General features: G+C 33.1%; 2 protein-coding genes across 3 annotated transcripts; one reads left to right on the forward strand and one right to left on the reverse strand.

The window, feature by feature from the left end:
- Positions 1–1670: 1670 nt before the first annotated feature.
- On the forward strand, positions 1671–4574 carry LOC127265081 (probable glycerol-3-phosphate acyltransferase 3). Its single transcript, XM_051294762.1, has 2 exons — positions 1671–2516; positions 3438–4574. The coding sequence occupies exons 1-2, from the start codon at positions 1797–1799 to the stop codon at positions 4323–4325; spliced, it is 1608 nt and encodes a 535-aa protein (XP_051150719.1). The 5' UTR covers positions 1671–1796; the 3' UTR covers positions 4326–4574.
- A 4806-nt stretch (positions 4575–9380) lies between these two features.
- On the reverse strand, positions 9381–17529 carry LOC127265020 (isoamylase 1, chloroplastic). 2 transcript variants are annotated; one of them, XM_051294663.1, is made up of 18 exons: positions 17032–17529; positions 16609–16791; positions 16385–16477; positions 16065–16217; positions 15692–15783; positions 15332–15473; positions 15153–15260; positions 13909–13994; positions 13147–13218; positions 12937–13063; positions 11899–11985; positions 11166–11258; positions 10882–11040; positions 10439–10522; positions 10244–10324; positions 10072–10154; positions 9861–9978; positions 9381–9704 (listed from the first exon to the last, which is right to left on the reverse strand). In XM_051294663.1, the coding sequence occupies exons 1-18, from the start codon at positions 17386–17388 to the stop codon at positions 9423–9425; spliced, it is 2400 nt and encodes a 799-aa protein (XP_051150620.1). In that variant the 5' UTR covers positions 17389–17529; the 3' UTR covers positions 9381–9422. The 2 variants fall into 2 exon arrangements, with proteins under 2 accessions (XP_051150620.1, XP_051150621.1); XM_051294664.1 differs by having other exon boundaries at positions 16609–16786; positions 17032–17152.
- Between the last annotated feature and the right edge of the window lie 9225 nt (positions 17530–26754).

Below are 26754 nucleotides of genomic sequence, written 5' to 3' on the forward strand. Positions count from 1 at the left end.
TCCGGTGCCGGAGGACTAAAACAACGAAAATTTTTTACTTATGGGACTAGTTTGCGACATGCTTCACTTACAAGACTAAAATGATAAAGGGTCCAGTTACGGGACTTTACCATATATATATATATATATATGAAATATCCAGCTTATGATGAGCTTAGATTGTGTGGAATTTTGATGAAGATATCGATCACCACAGCTCATGCACATTTTTCTGGTGTGAAACAACACAACACAGCTCAGATATATATATATATATATATGTGTATATAACATGTGAGCTTAGGGTCCACACAGAGACGACGACAGGAAGAAGACGACTTGAGAAATTGGGAATAAATACATACATCAAACAGCTGGTTCTCATTAATACATACAGTCTTTCTAGCTTAACTAATTATACTATAGCATAAACTAATTTTTTTGTCATCCTCTTTATCATTTTAAGACAATTAGGATGTGTTTCTTTTCGTTAAGTTTGGGAAAAATTGGTTTAGGTTTAATATTAAAATAATGTTTGATTGGATATTTTGTGAGAGAAAAAAAAAAAAATTTCAAATAGTAAAATTTGAAAAAATTTTGTTAAAGAAACATAGTTTTGACAGAAATAGTCATATGGTATCGAAGTTATTTCATACATAGGGCCCTTATGATCTGGCGGAGCTGATGTGTTTGCACATAATCATATTGTCGGTGCGTATTTTGATAAAAAAATTTATTCTAAATCCTCGTATGACTTCATTTATCATTTTAGGATCTTAGGGGTCGTGGCATTGGCAGCACAACTATGTATATACACACATCAACCCCAACAGGTCATTCGAGTGCCACCCATGCGACTCCGGTATCTGAGGATTATTTCTACCAAAATTTTAAAATTATTGAATTATTTTTATACAAAATCCATTTATAGTTTTAAAATAATAAGAAATTCGGAACTAAAAAAAAACCGTTTGTTGATATATATATATATAATTTATAATTGAATGAGAGATTAAAAAGTTGAAAGAATCATGCCCTCTATATATTCTAATTCAAACTCTAACTCGGCTACTATTAATCCACTCATATATATATATATATTATCTCCATTAGTCAAATTTACTCAATTTTCTTTTTAGTCTATCTATTAAATTTATCGATTACTAATTTTGGCAAAGTCAACAAATTAATATTTAATTATTATTTTTTTTCAACACTTATTTACAATAAATGTCATTATATTTATTACATTATCTCCCCCAATTTTCTTTAATTCTAACTAAATTTCTAAAAGTATTCTCAACTATCTTTTTTTATTTTTATTACTTTTTCAATAAAATATTTATTTATTTTTTTAATTTTTGTATCAGACATAAATGTTTTTATATATTTTAACGGAACGAAGGGAATATTATATATTGAAATCAAAGATTAAGAAATAAGTAACAAAATTTTTGAAGGTTTGAAACTATAGGCATTCAGATTAATCCTACTACTAGCTATATAGCTATAAAAGCAAGTCCTGTTATTGCTGAAACATTTCTAGTGTAGATCAATGAGCATATATTATTGTAAGGCCAGTGGGGCTAGCTAGCTGCAGCAGATTAAATATATATTTTATAAATACATATATCTATATATAAATATATTTGTATCCCATGTTGTCTCTGAGACGCTTGTATCATTCTTAGCCACAAATAGATCGACATCGAATCCACGTTCTTATTATATAAATCTATAATTAGCATATATATATATATTGCCATGCAAACAGAAAACTGCAATCTTAGACAGGTAGTGATTAGCAGTTTATTGTTATGGCAGGATTATCTTTCAGAAAAATCATCTTCATTTCGTCTATGTTCTTCCACAACCATCTAAAGATCTCCAAATTAAGTTCCAAGCAAGGTGTCTGTAATGAAGCACAATTAGGGTTTCTAAATTTGGAGTCTTTAGGGAAAAAGACCGACCTGGGAAATCATGTTCTTTTATTTAATGGTGAAAGGGTTTTGCTTAGATCTTCGTCTTCTTCTTCTTCGCTGTTTCCTTACTTCATGCTCGTGGCTTTCGAAGCTGGAAGCCTTATAAGGGCTTTAGTCCTTTTGCTTCTTTATCCTCTCATATTTCTTTGCAGTGAAGATTTAGCTTTGAAGGCTATGGTGATGGTGAGCTTTATTGGGCTGAAAAAGGAGAGGTTTGTAGAGGGAAGATCTGTGCTGCCAAAGTTCTTTCTCGACGATGTGGCAATGGAGAGCTTCGAGGTTGTTCGAAAAGGGAAAATGGCTGTGGCCATTAGTGATTTGCCTCAGGTTATGGTCGAGACTTTCTTGGGGAATTATTTGGGGATCGACTTTGTGGTGGGAAGGGAATTGAAAACTTTTCGAGGATATTTTTTGGGAGTGATGATGGAAGAACAGATCAAAAATGATGAGGTTGAAGCTTTGATCAGCAACAGCTCTAACAAGGTTTTGGGGATTGTTAATGGCTCCAAGAAATTGTGTGTTGATGATTATTGTCGATGGTTTTCTCACTGCAAGGTAACTTTATACAATCTTTGTTTGATTTCATTAGTTAATAATCCAACATTAATCGATCAGTTTGTTCTTTCTTACTCATGAAAAATTGTGGAGATTTGATTTTATTTTAAGTGAATCAAGAACTTAGTTATCAAAAGATTAATTAGTTAATAGACCCCATTTGGATTATGGATTATAATCATTTTTGGCTTTGGAATCCATTAATGTTGGAAGAAAAGCTTCATAGTGATATGAATGATGGTCCAGTGCAATTAAGAAGTTAGGTCAGCATCATTCATTTCCTTGTTTGTGTACATACCTAACTAAAATCAGCTTTATAGAATTAATTTAAGAATTGAAGATGCTCTTGGCAATAATATGTTGATGAGTAATTAGAAAAACAACCCTTCCAACTTAGTGAAGTTCATACATTTCATTTTAAATTTTTTAATGTATTTTTTATTATTATTATTATTTTGGTAAGTATTTAATTGTTTATTTTCAGTTTCAACTTATGTTTTCATTAATAAGATTACACTTAATATTTGACTTGCAAATTTTCTCTTATTCGATTATCTCAATTGATGCATTGTTTTCAATTTCAACTTTCACCAAAGAAAAATAGTATATTTGTAACGAAATTCCGTTCTTAAAATTCACGTAGCTAACCTAATTTTATCATTAATTTTATCTCTAATATCACTAGTAATGAAAAAAGTAAATTTGGAGACGAAAAAATCTCTTTAAAAAAATGATATTTTATGGTAATATTTAGTTTATATTAATAAGATTACACTTAATATTTGATTGTTTTCTCTTATTCTTATAATCTCAATAGGTGCATTGTTTTCAATTTCAGCTTTCGTTTTCATTAATAAGATTACACTTGATATTTGATCGGCAAACTTTTCTCTTATTCGATAATCTCAATTGATCTAATAGGAGATTTACTCAGTGAGTGAAGAAGAAAGAAGCAAATGGCATAAGCTTCCAAGAGATTGTTACCCAAAACCCTTAATTTTTCATGATGGAAGGTTAGCTTTTAGGCCAACATTCTTTGCTACACTAGCAATGTTCACATGGCTTCCCATGGGAATCGCGCTCGGGATTCTCCGGATCGCAGCTACCGTGACGCTATGCAATGCACTAAGGTTCCCCATCCTACACTTAACCGGAATTCATATTAGGGTTTACAATTCCAAGAATATCGACTCATCACAAGATAGAAAGAAAGAGAAAGGCGCATTATACGTATGCAACCATAGGACGCTTATCGATCCTCTATTGCTCTCATTTTGTCTCAAGAAACCCTTAACCGCCGTGGTATATAGTTTGAGTAGAATTTCGGAGATCTTATCACCAATAAAGACCGTGCGCTTAACAAGAAATAGGGATCGAGATGCCAAGTTATTACAAAACTTGTTGAGTCAAGGCAATGTTGCCCTTTGCCCCGAGGGCACAACTTGTAGAGAGCCGTATCTGCTGAGATTCAGCCCTTTGTTCACTAAAATAACCGATCGTGTCCATCCTGTCGCCATCAATTGCCATGTTACCATGTTTTATGGAACCACCGCGCGAGGGCTAAAGGTTCTCGACCCGTTGCTCAACCTCATGAACCCGTGGCCTACGGCATGGGTTCACTTTTTGGAAGTGGCGCACGTCGGAGGCAGCGCAATGGCCATTGACAATGGAAGTGATGAAGAAAATTCAAAATATGAAATGGCTAATTTGGTTCAAGCTTCCATTGCCAAAGAACTAGGGTTTACTTGCACTAAGCTTACTAGGAAGGATAAGTACTTGATCTTGGCTGGAAATGAAGGGTTAGTTTGATCATTTTAAGATTCATAAGTACATGTTGGTGTGTTTTTTTCTGTTTTTTGAAGGATAATTTCCTTTACTTTTCCTTCTTCTTGCACTCATCCAAAGTTCTATATATGTATCATACATCCAAAGTTATGTTTAGTTTCATAGTTGCTTGTAATAATCGATAGTGATAAGTTTAGGCACATAAGATTGATAGACAGTATTGTATGATGATATGGCGTGAAATCTACTTATTTTTCTTTTTAAATTTTATCATCGATTTCTTCTTTTAAATTTCACTTAAGGTTTATTCTGGGCTCGAATATTAACCCTCTCAGATGATTGGAATCACGATTGTTGGAATCTCTATGAAAAGAAGGAAAACTTCTTCGAAATAGTAGTTAATTTTTAGAATGTTTCAATGAATGTTGAACATGTAAAAAATAAAGAATATATGTTAATACGGTCTAATCTAATTTAGGTCGTACATATAATCTAGATATCAACCCACAATTTCTAAACAAATTAATGTCTTTGATCGGGTACGGATAGCAGTTAGTCCGTCGATATTCAGGTTCGGATCACCCGATACCGGTACCGTGTCATCGCGATGTTTTTAGATTGATTGATTTTTGGTGTTTAACAGGAGATAATTGTGTCATAAGTATAAAATAGTAGGGGATAATTGTGTCATAAGTATAAAATATATTATTTTAAATTAAATTTTTTATTTTTTATTTTTTGTAATAAGTATATAAAGTTTTTTCTTTTATTTTTTTTTTATTTTTGCAAATATATATATTATTTATTATTATTTTTGAGAAATCACCATTAAAAAAACATAGAGTGAATTATTCTCTGTTCGACTTTTGTTGGGATAGAAATGGAATCAAGCATTTCTTGAAACCAGTAAATTAAGTTTTAGGTAGTGAGATGTTTCATGATGCATTCGATCGATAATATATAATTTCCAATATTATTTTAATTTGATTGTCTTTTTGGGTCTATATATAATTATTATTAATATAGTTCTGACAAACATTTAAGTGTGGGTTGTTAGGTTTTTTAATAACACTTGTACCAATCCATCCAAGCGATGGAATTATATCCTATATTTGTATAATTTTTTATACGAATATCGTTTTATTAGTATTATAAGATATAAATTATTTTTGTAATTTTTTTTTTAAATTTGTACTAAATTTTGATACTCCCTCCGTCCACTATCTATCTATCTATTTACTTTTTGCACGTAGATTTTAGTATATTAGTATTATATTGATATATTGTACAATTGATATGATAAAGACTATTATATCCCTTAATATTTATGGTATTAACTGGTGTTATTTGATGACATTTGTGTAATATTATATAAAGAGTGGAGTAATTTTATATTTTAGTGGAAGATACATTTACTTAAAAAAGAAAATAGATACATTTGCTATGAACAGGCTAAAATGACAAAATAGATAGATTAGCGGTCGAATGAGAAAGTATAATAATTAATATTTAAATATTAAGACGGAAAAAGTAAATAAAAATTTAGAGCGGAACGAAGGTAATATATAAATTTAAAATTATTTTCATTCCTTATAAAAACTAATTTTATTATTTATTCCTTTAAATCTTATTATCTGTGTTTGTAGCCGTTATCACGCCACTTGTCATGATGGAAGAGTTTTATATATAAATAATAAAGTTTATTATTATTAATAAGCATATTTTTTAAATTATTAATTTGTGCATTTTTTTGCATATAAATACATATAATAAATAATAATTGGTTATCTATTTCATTTATTTCAATTGAATTTTTTATTTTATTAAAAAGAATAAGTAATTATGATTTTTCAGATTAATTTCTTTTCTTTATCATCTGACTATATTGTATATTATCATTTTTCTAGGAGCTCATAATGCAAGTCCCCATGAGTATGAAAAAATAGATGAAAAAAAATAAAATAAAAAAAAGAACAAAAATAATAGTAATATTTTCGTTGAAACAACTATTGAGATATTTAGTACTTCCTCCGTCTAATTTGATTATTTTTTTGTTATGAATTGACAAATTTGCTCTTAATTGTATAATAGAGATTAAAAATAATAAATGAATGAAATATAAAAATGTAAAATTTGTGCTTAAAAAAAAAAAAAAGATAATAGTTGTTGAACGTCCAAATAGAAAAGTTGTGACGCAGGAAGTATTAAATATCTTAATTAATATTAATAATTAATATAAAATCATCCAAGTCATTTTAAAATCATCCATTATCGCATATATTTTTATTCTTTTATTTATGTAGAATCCCTTAATTAATCATAGATCATTATTGTAGATTGATTTGTATATGTTATAACCTTGCCATCATTGTATAAACGATAAGAACATATTTCTTCCAAAACTTTATATCACATCAAAGCTTATGTTATTTAATTCTTACAATTATTTTATAAAAATATGTCACTTTACATTATTTTACATCACATTCCAAAATAGAATCAAATTCTTGTTTTAGAATAAATTCCAAAACTACACACAATCTAACTTCTAAAATTAAATTGAAAGTAAAGAAAGTGTGTTTCTTTTGATTTGGTTTGAAAATTTTGATTTGGGTTTGCTATTAAAATAAATTGTGATTGAATATTTTGTGAAAATATATATATATTTGAAATAAACGCATAGTTCAAATAATAAATTCTCTGCTTTAAGAAAAAAAAAAAAAAAAAAAAAAAAAGAAATTTAAGAAAAGATTTGGTGCAGTTTGACTTTTTAACCTTTATCATGTAATAAATGATACTATCTCGTTCGGCTTCAAGGGTCTCATTTATTTTTTATGTATTTATCATTAAATATTACTCTCTCCGTCTAGATACAAAATATACATATTTCTATTTTGGAACGTTCAATTATAAAGTAAAAATTTCATTAAATGCTTCACTTTTTTTTCACAAATACTCTTACTTTACATAACATCGTTACTTTTACACAAAAAACTAAGGGCGAAAATGTCATTATAATACTTTTAACTACTCATTATAATTAAAATATTATTATTTCTTAAACATCGAGTCAAAAGTAAATATGTACCTTGAATTAAGAAAAAATTGCAAAAATACTTTCATTAGTGTCTTATAATATTAATAAAAATATATTTGTACAAAAAGTTATACAAATATATGAATATTTTTAATGTTAACTATAATGACGCAGAAGGTTAATGTAACCCTTAGAGGCGAAGCTTACGAAGTATAATGATATTTGAATGGTATTTGGTTGTTGCTCAAGAAAACAACAAATATAAATATCAATAGTATTAAATAAAATAAAAAATATGTTTGGGTCTATCATCGCAAGGGAAAGAAACACGCTGGTTCCGTTTCTTCGTATAAAATAAATTATTATTAATTTTTACAAAAAAATAAAATAATAATAATAATAATAATAATAATAAAGAAGTTATCATTTATCTATTTCTTTTGTTTATTTTTTTTTTAAAAAAAACAAACTATTAAGATTTTTATTTTTTTTTTCCTACTTGTGTAAATTTGCAAAATTTAGCTCGTAAATATTAGTTTTCGACGAAGACGGTATTTGTGTGAACTTTAATTTAACAAGATTCATAAATAAAATATGAAGCGTTTTATACAATTTTATTAAAATACAAAAATGTGGCTTGAGTGTTTAAAAATAGAGATAAATATGAAAAATATATATATATTTCTTTTGTCCCGTACTAATGTATATATTTCTATATTTTTGTTGCTATACATATTTTTAGTAACTATATATTTTATTCATTTTTATAAACACTTATTTTATCATCATATTATTATTTTTATATTAAAAAAAATTATACAATTTTTAATTAATTATTATAATTAAAATATTATTATTTTTAAAATTTTGCGTTAAAAGTAATTTTTATAGTGAATAGAATATATTTCATTTTGAAAAATAAAAAGAAATGATGTCAAAGCAAAATCTAAGCTCAGTAAAGTCGAGCCTGCGGTATTTTTCCGCTTTTTGAGGATTTGAAATATGTTGTATATGTATAATTTATATATATATATATGATTTATTTGGCATATACAAATATAAAGGATTGTAGTTTAATTGAATAAAAATTAATTTTTAATATTGAGATTTTATTTAATTATTTATATTTTATTATAAATAAAAATATGTTATTTATACATATTTAAGGGCCTATTAACCTTCAAAAGTCAAGACCGCTCTATCACACACTCAGCAATAGTAATATCCTATTCATGCCCCTTGAGCAATTGAGGAAGACACTCTTAGATTGAATCTCTGCTAAAAAAAACAGTAGTGGATGAATATATATATATATATATATATATCTATGTAAAGAGAGAATTGAGGGAAAATCGAGTACAATTATAAACCCTTGCATTGCAATATTGTGGAGAGAGTAATATTTAAATAAAAAAATAAAAATAAAAAATACTTGTAGTGATATGCGGCAAGGGAAAGACAGCCAATAAAAAGAGTGATGAAATATATATATATATATATATGTAAAAGAAGAAAACGAAAATAAGAAGAAGAAGAGGAATGAGAAAATTATTTCGAACTAGAGGTAGTTTTTAATCATTTGTTTTTATATTATGCATAAAATAATTATTTGGGTAATGGAGATTACGAAACGTCTAAAAATTTAGGCTTCATTCTAACTATTTTAATGTGTTTGTTGGAATGTGAATCTAAATAATAAAAAATTTGAATTTGAACAATTATTTGATATAATATAAATAAATATGATTTAATATTTTAAATATAAAATTATTTTTAAATATAATATAAAAAATAAAAAATTAATATTTGATTTAAATTTTTCTTAGGAAAATAAATAATGAATAATAAAAATTCGATAAAATATTCCATAAGAACACACTATGGTCTTCCTTAAAAGTGCATTTTTGGTAGAGATTGAAAATTAGTTCTTTTGTTTGGAAAGACAGAAAATTCAGTTGAAAATTTTTTAAAAAATAAAATAAAAATACTAAAGCATAAATAGAATACGTTATATTGCTAGTTAAAAAAAATAAAAATACATGAATCATTAAAAGATGATAAATTAGATAAGAAAAATATTGTCTCTATGCATTATTATTATTATTATCATTGTGATGAGGGGAGAGAGTAAGAATGATGGAAGAATAGCTAAGCATGGGATATAAATTATTATCAAGAAAGTGAGAGTATTGCCTGATGGCTATCTCTCTGTCCGCCAGATCCTCGCTCAGGAAGTCGTACGGCGCCGCCTTGCTCGTGTCCACCAATGGCTCCCACCGGTACCCTGCTCGATCCGGCAATGCAACAGTCGCCACTACATGACTCGCATTGAAGGCCACGTATAATTCCCCCTTAGCCGAGTCCATCTGCCACAAGTTTGATCCAACAACAATCAAGTTAAGAAGAAGAAAAACAAAACCTAAGAATAGAAACCACCAGGGCAAGCTATGCTATGCGTTAATGGTTTGCTCGACAAAAAATGTGTCTTCAGTGTCGGGCATCTGTTTACACAATAGGCTTACCACAGTGAATGCCACAAACCGGCTTGTCTCAGACCAGTCTGGCATCCCGGGAGTATGTCCGTGCCATTGAAGCTGTTCAGCTGTTGGGAAGTTGTTTAAGCCAAGGGACTCGCACTCGCTGAAATATAAAAAAAAAAAAAAAAAACAAGGAGGTCGTAAGGGAGGCACCATTTACCGTGCATTACAAACAAGAACTAAGGCGGGGGTTTACCGGCGAAACTTGGTCATAAGGCAGCAAAATCTGAAGAAATCCGTCGAGGACTGCTCCATCTTATCCCATCGGAAATAATTTATCTGCAGATAAATTATCAGGAATGAAAAGGGACGGCGACGCAGCAGAAAATTGAAATCAAATCCGCAGTCAATTGAGAGTCGCTTGTTACATAATTATCATGGCAGTACGTGTTGTTGTTTCCGCCTTTTGTGTGGCCGTACTCATCCCCCATGTAGATCATCGGAACACCCTGACCACCAAAAATGCAGAATGAGATACAATATTTATCATGGAGTCACTAATCATCTGCTTTTTCTCTTTTTCCGGGCAGGATGTCGAAGACAGACAACATAAAGAAACCCACTTGGGAAACCATGAGACACAGGAAGAAATTTCTCATTTGGCGTCTTCTCAATTTCTTCACAGAAATACCCACAAAATCTCCCTCCTGCAATAAAGTTGGGGTAACGAGATGAAATTTCCTGCCGAAATCAATGCAAAAAAAAATAAATTAAATCATAATTATAAAAAATAATGTGAACTTGCAAGGCATCTTGCATTCCTTTGGCATCCAGAGAAGTATCGATTTTGCAATTGCATTCTACACATATATCCATTTGTGATAAGTAGCATGAGCAAATCACATCATTCAAGGGGAAGGGACAGTAAAGAGGACAAGAAATCTCCAACCGAATGCCCTTAGCACCTTCGGTAAAAGGTACATATCCAAAGGAATAGTTTCACTGATCACTTGCAACTTTTCACTAAAAAGTAAAGATCCAAAAGAATATTTCACTAAGAAATTACCTGGCCGCAATTCCAGCTATTATTGTGATTCTCCCCATCCCTGTTCTCTTCACCATTAGACAGGTTGTGCTTGTCATTATATGATACTAAATCAGCCAAAGAAAAACCATCATGAGCGCACACAAAATTGATACTGTTCCAAGGTTTCCTTCCACCTTCCTGGGTCAGATACAAAGCAATTCAAATCAAAAGTACATTTAAAAGAGAAAATAAAATGCATACTTAAAATCAATACCACACCAGAACAGTTATGTTGCAAGTTTTGCAATTCTAATCAAGATTACCTGGTAAAGACCTGGACTACCACAGAGACATTCAGCAAAAGCCCCAGAAAACCCATCCGTGCCCTTGATAAATTGCCTTACAACATCACGATACTGAAAAAAATAAAATAGCATTCGCACAAAGTTATGACAAATTTAAAAGGAGAAAGGAACTCAACCATTTACATATGTCAACATTTAGCAAAAGCATTATATACATGTGAATTCAAATTTAAATCATTGAAGATGCATAATTATTGAAGATAAATAGTTTGAACTGCCTCTCATATACTTTTCAAAAGTTACAGGTGCATGGTGACTATCTAAGCTTGCTGATGATACCACATTATGACTTTTAGGAATGGAAGATTAATCCATGGAATAACATGAAAACTTCATATAGTGCTGCATAAGAACAAGATGTTTCAATGTAGTTAATTGACTAAAGTCATGCAACTGTCACCAAAATTAATATACAAAAACGAAGTTAGGTATTGCATATAAATTCATGAAACAACTTCTACTTTGTTAGAAACAGCATCTATCTTGTCCCTCGTTATACCAACAAAAAAACTTCATTAATAATACATCACTGAAAGAAAGAAGAGAAGAGTTAATTTATGCTAGAGTTTTCTAGATGCATGTTCTTTTATTAAACAATTATTAAATAAATAGAATAGCGGTTTAAAGAAAGTTATTGAACAAGCATATGCGTATTAAGAAATAATAGATAAGCAAGCAATATTCTACTTACCTTTCCATTCCATTCTGACCATATGCCCCAGTGTGGAAATGAACCAACCTGATAGAGGCCTCCACAGTCCCAAGCTTCAGCTATAAGCTGATTAAGGAAAATATAAACCTGATTAACCTTCCATCTAAATATAGACGGACAAATATGGATGATAACAGCACTGCACCAAGTTCATAATTACAGTAACTAAAATTTGATGGCCAAAAATCAGGTAGCAAAAAGCAATTGGGTTGACACCAGTGAAAGTGTAACACCGAGCTCGCAAACCATACACATTATTGACACGAGTAATCTATTCAATCCATTTTAGTCACAACTATTCAACACCGGAGGTATCACATTCTTTCCGACTTAAGAATGCAACCTCTATGTTGCATCCGAAAGATCCATCAAATGCTAGGCCCTCTGTAACACTCTGGTTCGCAAGCCACGCAGACAGGGCATGTCGGGATTACACTAACCCAACAGGCCAACACGAGTCCTTCTAGCGTGCCATGTCTTCACTCACGCACCTTTATATACTTCCCTGGGATCACTCATTTTGAAATTACCAAGGACTAATGGGCACAATAGAAGATAAGGGAACTTACTAACAGGAAAGAGGAGAGACAAAGGAAGGGGTGAAGAAGTAGAACTGGTACCGGGCAGGAAAATAGATGCCCCAGTACAGAGATTGCAGCTACAACCAGTAGGAAGGAGAAGGGGTGAACTGTAAGGAAATAGATGGGTGCCCACAGCCCAGAGATTGCAGTTAGAAAAGGGGAAGAAAGACCATTCACATGTGCACATTGCTGACACAAGTAGTCTATTTAGTCCATTTTAATCACTATTCAACACTGGGGTATCACAGAAAGAAAGGCTAATCTTTCTGTAAGATGGAAGCAAAATTATCTCACTCGACACTAGAAATATGACAAAAATGACAAGACATGGCGGCTACCAAATTCAACTGAATATTACTGACTATTACTAATTAGTCTATGAGAAAGTCAAGTAAAGCTATAAGTAATTAAGCAATAACAAAAGAAATCTATATACCTTTACTCCACGGAGTATGGGGTCATTGCTGATCATGTCAATCAACGGTGGGCTACTGAGAGGTGTTCCAGTTGTGAGTGTATCACCTTCAATTGCATTGCCATATACATTCACAGCATCCCAAAGACTGAACAAACCCAAGCCAAGGATAATACAGAATTAGTACTGAATGCTTGTGCTTTAAGTGTGGCAGTTGATGTACCAGCTGACCTGCTACTCCTTGTCAATATAGAAGCAAGATCAAACCGAAAGCCATCTACATGCATCTCTGTTACCCAGTATCTGTTGATAATCAGGACTAAGAAAGATAAATACATACCAAAGTGTGTTAATGTGAGTTGAAATATTACGGAAAACATGATATGGTAATTTCTTATTTGTTACAGTAACCAGTGCCTGACATACATTTACATCAATTGATCAGCGCATGGAAACTGACTTCCTCGAACGAAGGTATACAATAAGTAAAAATAACAGCTCTTGAAAAAGATCAAAATCAGAAGGGTATGCAAAATTTACACAATCTTTGATTGCTTTCAGAAAGAACTTAAAAATTGTAAGATTCAATTGCAAAACAAAACAAAATTTGGCAAATGTCTCAGTTGGAGAGTAAAATCATTCACTGTTTTCTCACAAACAATTTGGTCTCATGATTCATCTTTACTTGTCAAGACATATATTAAGCATAATAATTCTCTTATAGTTTTATAAAGAAAGAGGATTGCAAAGAATTTCCGATATATGGGATATCAATAAGGAAAGGACTTCCAACACATTCACAGTTACAATAATTCAATGTATTGGCATGTTTCAAGGTATGTAACGCAAATCAATACCAGTTGCAACGCCAACATTAATGAAAACTCTTTATCATTTCTATCAGGGGAACCATGGAAAACCCATTATATGGATCAAAGTTAACAAACTGCAGCAGAAGGACATTTCAGTTCATGAATTTTCAAGTAATTTTACCTTAGACAGTCCAGAATAAACTGTCGTGCAATGGGGTGATTGCAGTTGAAGGTATTGCCACAACCAGAATAATTGTAGTATTCACCCTGTTTTCAGAAATGTTATCCATACGGTGATAAGGATATCAGCATAACTATCATTACTCAAAAAGTTTAGCATCTCAGCCTCAGGTTGAAACATCTAACCTAACCTAAGGGATTACTAAACCTAGAATGTGTGGCAGGACAAAAGGGGAATGTGAAACTTATTTTGAACAATGAACACATCTGTATATTGGATAAAAATAAAAGACAGTAACTGCTGGGGACTGATTCGACTGATTTCTTTATAAAGTTTGGTGAGAGAATAAAACGAAACCAAATCTGGGAAATTAGAGTATGTTTTATTATTATTATGATTATTATTATTTTATGTATTTATTATCTTTTTTCATGTATGTGTGTATTTGGTTTTGATGTTTTTTGAGGTAAAAATGATTGTTTTACGTGATGTTTTGAATGGAAAATCAATGGAAAATCAGGCTTTGTTCACTTTGAACTTTCTTTTAGATATTTTACCATGCCACTCTATGTAACAATACACTATTTTCTTTCACAAAACATCATATCCAACTACTGTTTAAACCAAAAAGCAAAATCAACACACCAAAAAAGAAAAGGATGTCCAAAAAGAATGCACTCTTGAGTGTCAAATGTAATGTCTTTTAGGGAGAATGGGAGATTAAATAGTATATAACGGGGAAAAACACAAGTGGACATACCCTTAAAGTTAGAAATATACATACATATATATATATATATAAGGAAGGTAGATAGATAGATAGACAGCAGCAATACGGAATCACTTCATTTTTATTTATTTCACCATAATTATATCTTTTAATCTATGGTAGTTCTATAGTAGTGTCATATTCAAGTCCTGATAGAGTTTTACTAATTCACTGACCGAGTCCATGCTTAAGCTATGGTTTGGATAACATTCTTTGATTTGTATCCATGTAATCTTGGATCGACAAAGCTATTTAAAGGTTAAGAGACATTTGTTGGAGAAAAGTGATAAACATAAAAGAAAGGGAATTGTTTACAAGCAGCATGAACAAAAATCATTGATAAAACATGATAAATAGATGAGAATATTGCAAAACTTTCTCCAGGAAAATGGAAATCATAAATAGAGGAAAAAAAATCAACATGACCATCATTGAGTTCCAGAGCTGGTACAACAAAAAAAGAATTGGTGTTTACCTTAGGTGCAAGCATGTAAAAGACACTATTGTCAACACCCCTAAATGATAAGATGGGGCCATTTTCATTTCCTTCTGCAGTGTGATTGAAAACAACATCCAGAATCACCTGTTTTACTTGAACTTAGTAAACCGAAATTTAATGGTATATATGCCAAAACATTGTCAAGGAAACTTTACCTCAACCCCACGCTTATGAGCTTCCCTTACAAGATACTTAAACTCATTCACTGCACCTATGCCATAATGGCCAATACCAGCAGATGAATATCTAGCCATGGGTGAAAAAAAATTGATCGTGGAATAACCCCAAAAGTTCATCCTGGATATGAAATAATGAAGTTGAAAAACAAAATTAATTCTCCAACATCTTTTCACCACATTGTTTAAATAAGCAAGATCACAAAAGCCATGGTAAATTATATGAATCACACATGTGTTTCTTCTACCAGTAGCATAGATATAAGGGATGAATTAATGAGCATTGATGTACAAATATAAATTATAAACCTTTAAAAATAGAACAGAGTAACGTCATACTTGTAGTCGCCCATTACACTGTTGTAGCTGTAATATTCCAATTCATTGAATTCATGACATGGCATTAGTTCAATGCAGTTGACACCAAGTTTCTGCAAAAGCATATAAATATATCATATGGAACCTGAATTAAAGTTGTCATTGATAACATGGTAGCTGCACCTTCAAAAGCTACAAGGATTATAACCAAATATGCAAGTGTTGAGAAAAGTATTCTATAAACAGGTAGCCTAGTCACAAGTTCATTAGTATTAGTTGCAAATATTCAAATATTAACTAATTAGTGAAGCATGTTGCAAGAGAATTAGTTTGATGTGCAATCTAATACAAGAAGAAAATTAAATAAAATTACATGACTGCAGTTGAATTTTACCATCAAGTAATCAAGTTTCTCCACAACCCCAAGGTAAGTGCCAGGATGTTTGGAGTTGCTTGACTCATGCCTTGTAAACCCACGAACGTGCATCTCATATATGACCAAATCTCTTTGTGGCAGCTTTAGGGGAAAATCTCCTTCCCAGTCAAACTAAAAAACAAGCATAGACAGGCATAAACCGGGAAAAAAAAAAAAGTCACTTTCCCAGATTAACACAGATAATATTCATACTCCATAAATGATATGCATCATGCCTGCAGAGGATACAAAATATCAAACATTTTGATCACACATCATCTATGATATTAATAAATTACATCATCGTTAGCAGAAGGCACCAAACACGCCATCTGAGGCCAGCACTCCTTCTCTGGTCCTAAAGCACCATATTCCCCTCTGCTCAAAACAGCCTACATTGTAACCATAGAAAATCTAATTAAAACAGGCTATATTATCATAAAAGACAAACACATAATTCTTCCTCTAATGGCAGCTACTAAAATCAATATGTGTAAATCAATATTAAGAGAGTCAAACTGACCTTTGCATAAGGGTCAATTAGTATTTTAGAAGAATCAAAGTAAAGTCCATTTTCGGGGGAGAAGCTCCCATCGAATCTGTATCCATAGACCATATCTTCAAAATCACCTTTGAGAAACACATGCCAGACGTCTCCTGTTTTGTTGTTCTCTGGGTTTAGGGCAATTTGTTCAGTCACTCTATTCTGCAACAAAAATTTCACAGTAAAGAAAGGCGCACTTAGACCACAGGAACATTCAAACAATGTTCTTCACCTTTAGTTAAAACACAAAACATAGGCTAACAACTTCAAAGCAAACAAAAACAAGAACATACTTTTGACCAACATCTTCGATTGAAAATGAAGAATCATAAATCAGGATGGTGGAAAAAAACTATTTCAACACAGCAGACGCAACGCAACGACAATAAAATGATGCGTTACCTCAGACAAATCAGAGAGACTGATCAAGCAGAGAGTAGCCGACGAGGAATTGCTCGAGAAAATCGAGAAATTCACACCACCGTCTCTCGGCGTGGCACCGAACGGCGCAGGATGGCCGGAGAATATCTCAAAACGACGCCGCTCTGGCGGAGGCTTCTCGACCACCAACGCAGTCTCCGCCTCACCTCTTTCAACCGCATTATTGGAAATCACGAAACGAGTCGATCTCTTGGCATTATTAACTGTGGAGGAGTCGCTCGGAAATCCAACCATTAAATTGCTTTTCCGGCGCCCCCGGTACTTGTTCGGAATGAATTTCGGCGGCAGTTGTAGTTGCAGTTGCAGTTGCAAGTCCATGTCCACCACCACCACCACCGAGATTGGTGCGGATTCCAATTTCAGGGCAGCGAGGCAGTCTGGAGGAGAGGCATTGCGGAGAGAGGCAACCCAACGCCTGTAATCTTGGGTGAAGAAATATCACAAAGAAAAGAGTAGACGCTGCTGACTGGATATTTTTGGAAACTATTTGATTTGGGGGTAATTGATTAGAGTTTTTTTTTATATATATAAACTAGTTTTTTTAATTTTTTAGAAAGTTAATTGAATTCTGTTTGAAAATAGTTTGTAAGTAAATTTTTTTAGTTAAAATGTTCTCTGGTGTCGGATTCACCAAGTTGGCTGTCGTTTCGTTGTTGACGTGGCACCGACGGGGCTAATATTTTATCACCACATAGATGTCGCAGAACTATTTTCAGACATAGTCTATTTAAATGTTCTAAAATTAATAAATAAGGTCATATACGGAATTAAAAAATAGTTTACCAAGATATTTTGTAAAAAAAAAAAAAAAAAAAAAAAAAAAATTCACGTGTCACTGATTGTGGCATTTACCTGGCTTGCGATGACATATCAGTTGCGTCAGCACTACGTCAGCAACGACAGACCGGCGAATTCGACACCATAGGATCATTTTAATGAAAATTTTTTATTTACAAATACCATTTTCACATATAGTACACTTAAAATTCTAATATAATAAAAAATGATAAGATAAAAAATAAAAAAAATAAAAAAAAAAAAAAAACAATTTACCTTTTGTATTCTATTAAAATTACTATGACCGTGGCTATTAAATTTATTCTATTGAAATTAATTTTAAATTTGATGCAATGCTATTTTTTTTTTTTTTCTTCTTCATTGTTCTGTGGTGGAAATTTGACCATTTATTTTTTCTTTTTCATCTCTCTTTTTCTTATTCTTTTACAAATAAGATTTACAGGTTTGTGTACGACCATACTCCATATGGTTGTTTGGGAAGATAACTCTTTGAACTTTTAACTTATTAGCAGACGTCAGGCGAAAAGCTATTTAGGTGTGTGATACATTACACTTAGCTGTTTGATTGGGATTTTGAATTTTGAGTTGGGATTTGAATAGTAAAAATTTTAAACTGTAATAGCTGTATAATTTGAAATAAATAAGTATTGATGAGATGTTTTGAATGTAAAATTAATTTTTAGTATAATATAAAAAATAAAAAATAGGTATTTGATTTGATATTTTTTGGGGTAAAATTTTGGATGAATAATAAGATTTTATCAAAATCCTTCGAACCGAACACTTTAGATTAAAAAAAAAATTAATTTTTAAAAAACTATATAAGTCAGAGCTTTTTTATTTAAATTTTTTTATTTCTTATTTATTTTTAAAAAATTATTATTTATTTTACACGCATATAAATATATTTTGTATTGCAATAGTTATTAATTATTTTAATATGGTTGTTTACTTATTAAATTATAATTTTATTTTTATAAATTTAAAATAATTGAAGTAATTAATTTATATATATAATTTATTTTATTTATGAAATATATAAAATTATTAAAAAAAATTATATTAAAACAAAAAAATAAATATTATTAATTTAAATTTATATATAATTTTATATTAAAATAATAAAACAGAATAAATTTATTGAAAGATATAAATTTGATAATTTAATATATTAATCAATAATTAACATAATAAATATATATACCAAAATTTTATTATTTTATATTTTACATAATTTTCAATAAATAAAAATACACTACTCCCTCTATCACATGACAAGGATGGGTAAACCCCGGTTCGCAGGTCATCCCTTACGGTACAAGTCGGCCATGGTTTTGGAAATACATAATTGAATCTGTATTCTCTAAGAAATAGACAATGAACAATGGAGTAATCTTGAATTGATTTCTTTAGACCTATTTCTTTGGATTTTATTTTCTCAATTCCAAAAATGATAGTATTAGGCTTGTTATGCACCAAAAAAAAAATAATAATAATAATAAAAATAAGGATAGCAGGATCTTAAAGGAAGTTAGACATGAAGTCGGGTGGAAAGGGAGAAAAATTTTCGGTCAGGTCAGTTGGTCTAGTCGGTTGGTCCTCGGTCGGTTGGTCCGATCGGTTGGTCCTCGGTCAGATAAGCAGGTCGGAAGGTCTGCGGTCGGATAGTCAGGTCGGTTGGTTAGCGAGTCGGATGGTCCATAGGTCGGAAATTCTGCAGGTCGGTTGGTCGGAAGGTCTGCGGTCGGATAGTCAAGTCGGTTGGTTAGCGGGTCGGATGGTCCATAGGTCGGAAAGTCTGCAAGTCGGGTGGTCAGCAGGTCGGATAGGCAGGTCGGTTGGTCAGCAGTCGGATCAATAAGTCAGATGATCTGCAAGTCGGGAGGTTTGTGGTTGGACCAGTAAGTTTGAAGGTCTGTGGTCAGACCAACAAGTCGGTTTGCAGTCGGTTGTTCCGTGGGCGGACCAAATAAAGTCGGCTGCTACGGAGGTCGGGTAAAGTAAGGTCTGGTAATTGATTGCCCACTTAAGTGAACAGTAGTTTGGTCGTTTGGTGGGGGCGGCTAAGGAGTCTTTTGGTCTAGCGACCAGTTAGTCGCTGGATTAGTCGATTGGGTTATGCAGTTGGCGAGACGGTTGCTGTAACTGACCATGCGACGTTTCAAAACGTTTCTTTTGGGCGGTTGACGACGGTTGCTGTAACTGACCGAACGACGGTTCCAAGCGTTTTCTTCAAGGAATATTTAAGGATTTGGATTTTTCTAGAAAAGGCATCTTCAATCAACTTCAACAAAAGCAAAGTCAGATTCGGGGATCACCACTTTAAATTTTCAGCATTTAATTTCCAGTTATTTCCTTTTATGTACCGTCAGTGTTTCGAGATTCCTAATCTCAGACGCTAATTAATCAAGTTTAAAGATATTTTTCATATCTTTGAATTTTACTTTTTGTTTGTTGTAAAAATACATCAACAAATTGGCGATCACGGTGGGAGAAAGGCAAAATTGCTGATCCTACATCATCAGAAAATGTCATACGACTGAGGTCCGGCCGAATGATCAGAAAGATCAATATGGCAGACTCACAACCTCAATCATCATCAGCACCGGTGGGAGAAAATATTTCACCACCCGCCATGCCAAATCCATGGGAGATTCCTCAACCACCTACCGATTGGTTGTCTTATGTTCAACAATTGAACAATTAACAAACTTTGGTTATGCAGAACATGTTGCGTGAACAACAAAATCTAATGCAGAACATGTTGGATCAGGCGTTTTCCAGATTCACCCTGTATCCAAACATGCCTCCAGCCGTGTCACCTTCTCGTTTTCAGGCGACTTTTCCAGGATCAACGTTTGCAGGGCCAACGTATGTTGACAGTACGTTTCCAAGGGTCACAACTTTTAACCAAACAGATATGGGGAAGACTCCTCTAACTTTTCCAAATAATGTTCCTTTGGGACCGAGAGTTGATAATACCCAGCCGAATGAGAGGTTGGGGGGACAGGCTCATAATCTCATCCCAACCGAGCCAACTGTCCCCAGAGAAGAAAGATTGGGAGATCAGATTTATAATCCCATCCCAGACGAGCCAGCCTTCTCTAGGGAAGATTTTGTTCCACCCAGGGTAGATCCAGAGGACATCGCTCGAGATTTGCGGGTACAGTTCGGAATGAATCCGCAAACGGTGAACCGACCGGTGTATCAGAGGCCATTTCCGGAAAGGATCATCAACGATTATCCTCTCCTGAGGAATTATCGACTGCCAGACTTTCATGTTTTCTCAGGAGAAGACGGATCCTCCACCATAGAGCATGTTGGTCGGTTCACAACGCAGTTAGGAGAGATCGGTAACAACCCTTTTTATAAACTGCAACTATTTGGTTTGTCTCTTACCAGAACAGTTTTTTCGTGGTTTGTCGATCTACCACCTGGACAAATACAAACCTGGGAAGGTTTGGAAGCGGCCTTTCATGCAAGGTTCTTTATTCTTCTTCCAACAGTCTCACTCACAGACCTTTTTGAGATCGAGCAGATGCCGGAGGAGACCGCCTCCCAGTTCATAGAACAGATGCGATTGCTGAAGGGACGTTGCCCAACAATTATTGAAGAAAGCGAAATGACCACTTTGATGGTCAGGAAAATGCACACCAACCTTCGGGAGGCTTTGACAGCCCACGATGTTCGAGATCTGGCTAGTTTAGCATCCAAGGCAGGAAGTTTAGAATCATTTTTCAAAGAGAATGATCGCGGCTTCGGTCAAGGGAAAGGTGTTGAAGAAATGGTAGTGCAAGGTCGACCAACGCGCGGGCCACCGCCAATCTACGATAAATGGAGGTCGGGTCCAACGTAGCCTTGAGAGAAGGAGGTCGGATCTGAGGCTGATGTGACCTCGGATGACGGCCTGCAAACTCCTAAAACATCACTGAAAGTGACGCTTAGGAGTCTTGAGGAGGAGGCTTATTGTTATGCACAAATAATAATAATAATAATAATAATAAAAATAAGGATAGCATGATTTTAAAGGAAGTTAGACATGAAGTCGGGTGGAAAAGGAGAAAAATTTGCGCTCAGGTCGATTGGTCTGGTCGGTTGGACCTCGGTCGGTTAGTACTCGGTCGGTTGGTCCTCGGTCAGATAGGCAGGTCGGAAGGTCTGCGGTCGGATAGTCAGGTCGGTTGGTTAGCGAGTCGGATGGTCCATAGGTCGGAAAGTCTGCAGGTCGGTTGGTCGGAAGGTCTGCGGTCGGATAGTCAAGTCGGTTGGTTAGCGGGTCGGATGGTCCATAGGTCGGAAAGTCTGCAAGTCGGGTGGTCAGCAGGTCGGTTGGTCAGCAGTCGGATCAATAAGTCAGATGATCTGCAAGTCGGGAGGTTTGTGGTTGGACCAGTAAGTCTGAAGGTCTGTGGTCAGACCAACAAGTCGGTTTGCAGTCGGTTGGTCCGTGGGCGGACCAAATAAAGTCGGCTGTTACAGAGGTCGGGTGAAGTAAGGTCTGGTAATTGATTGCCCACTTAAGTGAACAGTAGTTTGGTCGCTTGGTGGGGGCGGCTAAGGAGTCTTTTGGTCTAGCGACCAGTTAGTCGCTGGATTAGTCGGTTGGGTTATGCAGTTGGCGAGACGGTTGTTGTAACTGACCAGGCCACGTTTCAAAATGTTTCTTTTGGGCGGTTGACGGCGGTTGCTGTAACTGACCAGACGACGGTTCCAAGCGTTTTTTTCAAGGAATATTTAAGGATTTGGATTTTTCTGGAGAAGACATCTTCAATGAACTTTAACAAAAGCAAAGTCAAATTCGGGGATCACCACTTTAAATTTTCAACATTTAATTTCCAGTTATTTCCTTTTATGTACCGTACAGTATTTAGAGATTCCTAATCTCATACGCTAATTAATCAAGTTTAAAGATATTTTCCATATCTTTGAATTCTATTTTTTGTTTGTTGAAAAAGTACATCCACAAGGCTAAATATTAATTGTTGGTTTCATTTTATTTCGATAATATTGTTTTGGTTCTATTCGAATTTTACTTTCGCTAATTCATTTTTGTATTTTTCTATACGAGGTTTATTCGAATAAAGTCATTGATTCGGGATATAAATTCACAACAATGGTATCAGAGTCCCGGGTGATCAACCGATTGCAAAATTGAAAAAAAAAATTGGTTCGAGTTTGGCTGGACTCGATCCGTGATAAAAGACTTATCCCTTCTATCTTTATCTTTGGTACATTATTGTGATCAACCGATTGCAAAATTGAAAGAATTTTGGTTCGAGTTTAGTAGGACTCGATCTGTGATAAAAGGTTTCCCTTCCCTCTTTATTTTCGATATATTATTTTTTGGTGAAATTTGATTGATTATATGCTAAAAAAAAATTTGTGTTGGTTGACCATGTGTTTTTTTTTTTTTTGTGATTAATAGAGTAATTCTGGAATTGATTGTTATTTTCTTTAATTTTTTCTTGATGAAATTTCTTGGGATTATTTTTTATTCCTTGATTATATTCTTATTGTATTTCTTGGGTTATGTTGATAGCCTTGTAAAAAATTTTACTATAGCCAATTGTTGTAATGTATGTTAAAATTTTTGTGAATTAGATATACATGGTTTAATTTTCTTAGTGAGATTGAAAATTGCATTATAGGTATTATCACACTAGGCGAATCATGTGTGGCAGGTGATCTGAGGCGTCGGGGGTTTGAACCCATGACCTCACGGTCACAAGTCCAACCCCATTGGATTCTTGATTTGTATGCTATATGGTTGGTTTAGTTTTTTCTCCATAGGTTCTTTGTGATTGATAAAATACCATGTGTAAAAATCAAATTGCATGTTACTTGATTTTTTTTAAAAAAAAAATAAGTATGAGATGCCAAAATTAAAACTAATTGTAGAAACATTAGAATACATTGATGCATGTTATTTTGTTTACTGTGATGAGTTACATGTAAGATCTTTGTGACGAAATTTGATTGTTGAGTGATAATTTTTTATTTTGGCATATTTTATAGTCTATATTTATTTATTTTTTTATTTTGAGTTTTTGTATTATTTATATTAATTTATTCTAATAATATTATGTATTACATATTGTTTGTAAAATATTGATTTATTATTATTTAGTTGTATTTTATAATTATTTTGGGGAGGATTTGATGTCGCCTCCGCTGTCATCCTTGAAATAATCACCACTGCTGCATTGGAAGTTTTCTGAATAAAAAAATAATGAGAGAATATAAAAAAAATGCACAATCTACTCGAAATATCAAAGAATATCCCCTATTAAGTTCAAGAATTGAGTTATACTTTTTGGTAAAATCGATATTTTAGTTTTGTATTTTTGAATTTGTGGTATACTCTAATATCTTTGTCTTGTGTCTCTATTTGATTTGTATAACCCAGGTGCTGGCCGAGCTTACTTTAGCATCGTAATCTACAATTGTTTCAAATATAGGTTATTTTGATGTGTTTTAAATTGTAAATAACCTCTTGTATATAGAAATATCATCATTTTCATCTTATTAGGTTTAATTTTATAGTAAATTGGTTGCAATATGAGGTGAGTGAAGTTCAATTTTATTTATTTATTATTTTTTGTCAAATACCATTTGTGCTGATTTCTTATGTGGATTGATTTTTGTACTGAATGTGTTTATTGAGATATTTATCTCATTGTTAGTTCTTCATGTATTTATTTTGTTGATTTATGAAAATTCTTTTTGTTTTTAGTATTGTGCATCAATGCCTCTAAATTCTCTTGGTTACCAAAAATGGTATATAATGTGCGCTCTGTTTCAATTGACGTCCTCTATAAGAAAGTTACGTACCTATATAGTTATATTTTAAACTTGAATTGGTATTGTATATACTTTTGTAGACTTATGTCTTTGTTTTAAATATTGCCAAGACCAAAGTGAGAGCCATGATTGTGAGCCACTATTATATATGTTCGTTGAGAGTTATGTTTTATGTAATACGAAAAATTACCCGCTTAACAGATGAGCTACTAAATTCGACAATGTCAAAATATGTCGAGCAAAAATTATTGTGAATATTTTATCATGAGACCCTGAAGGGGCTGTCTAATATCATTTATCATATTTGTATGTTAATTTTTATTTATGAATTGAGAAAATTGATGTTTGAAGCATATGGTTGTCAAATTAGTATAGTTAGTCATTGGTGTTATGTTTTGTCAATAACTTTAATGATCATCATAGTTTCTAATTTAACATATGATATATACGTTTCTCCATAAGTATAAAATTTGGTATTATACATACGTACACAAAAAAATTACGAAAATATACTTCGGTATGCAAAATTTTATGATTGAATGTGGAAAATATTAGATTGGGTTAATATTCTATGAGATCACCACTTTCGATCGGGTTAATATTCGCTCCCATCTAATGAGAAAACTGTCAATTATGCCACCGTCGGATGAATAGTTAGTAATCCTAAAGCGTCGATGGTTCAAGGGCCGAAATATTTGATACGGACGCAAAAAAGACGCTGCCAAAGGAAAAAGTTGGCGGAAAAGTTTCAAAATGAACAAATGCTAGAAAAATCAAATAATTAGCCAAAACATTTGGTCTGAGGAGGTGAGAAAACAAGTTGTAGCAAGAGAAAAGGGTGGTGGCGAGAGAATCTTAACATGTCATTAGCTGCCATGAGCGAAAAATAGTACAATCTGCTTGCCAAATGGGCCGCTTGGTGGCAGCGAGTGGATCTAAACAAGTCACGAGTTTCTATAGGCGAAAAGAATTCAACTTGGTCACCAAACGGGCTACGGCGAAAAAAAAAAAAAAAAAAAGGGCGACAATGAGAGGATCTGAGCAAATCACGAGTCACCATAAGCAAAAAGAAGTTCAACTTGCTTGCCAAATTTTCAAAATGAAAGCAGATCAAGTTTATGAGTCGTTGTCAAAGCGATCATGCGAAAAATGGGTTTTAATTAGTGCTCGATCGTTGAAAACCCAATCGCCGATCAAAAAATCGATACCAATCAGTCCCAGACTTTTGGTTAGACATTCTAATGCTCCCAAAAAGTTTGGAGAAGTGGCGATTCATGAAAGTAGTAAATGAATAAAGGAAAAAGATAAACGGGTAGGTGGGACGTCACACAAGAAATTGGCAATTTGCGTTATAATGAGCTTGGCGTGGAATGCATTCTAAACCCAGTTGGCTTTGAAATAAGGCTGTGGATTTAGCGACGGACAGACCAAGCAAAGATTCAATGATGTCGTTCGAGCAAGGAAAAAATAGATGACTTGAGTTGTTCCTCAAGCTTTGAGGATATCGCTAACGCTCGAGGATCAAGATACATTGCTGAAAATAAACCTTGGCGATATGATGGAACAAGCTGGATTTGCGCCCAACTTTTTGATCTTAATCACTTGCGGTTAAAAGGCTTCACTCACCGATGTTGTGATTACTCTTCCAAGGGAAAGTTGACAAGAAAGCTGGCTGAGCATTTATTGCCGATTACAATAGATTGTCGACCGCACATACTGCTGTCCATGATGTCTAATTTGGAGTTGAGAAGTGAGTAAATGATGAGTTTGGAACTAATAGCATTAGTTGCTATACAGAGTTGGCATCGAATGTTGTCGCCAACTTTAGCTAGGCATTTTTTTGGAATGGTTGGTTGCCAAGTCAATCCAATAAATAGAAACTTATTGCGGCAAGCTATTATCTTTTGTGGCAACTCAATCGGCTTTTTTCTTTGGCGATTTAGGTATGTATATTTCACAAAATGTATTTCATTCTAATATTCAATATTTTTTGAAATATAGGGGGGCATTATGTTGTCACACAAAAATAAATTCTATTGACAATAGTGGATCGCTAATGTTGAAAGATGTCAATTGATTGGATCA

Source organism: Andrographis paniculata, unplaced genomic scaffold (genome assembly GCF_009805555.1).
Source record: "Andrographis paniculata isolate CXL003 unplaced genomic scaffold, ASM980555v1 Contig71END, whole genome shotgun sequence".
Classification (NCBI taxonomy): Eukaryota; Viridiplantae; Streptophyta; class Magnoliopsida; order Lamiales; family Acanthaceae; genus Andrographis; species Andrographis paniculata.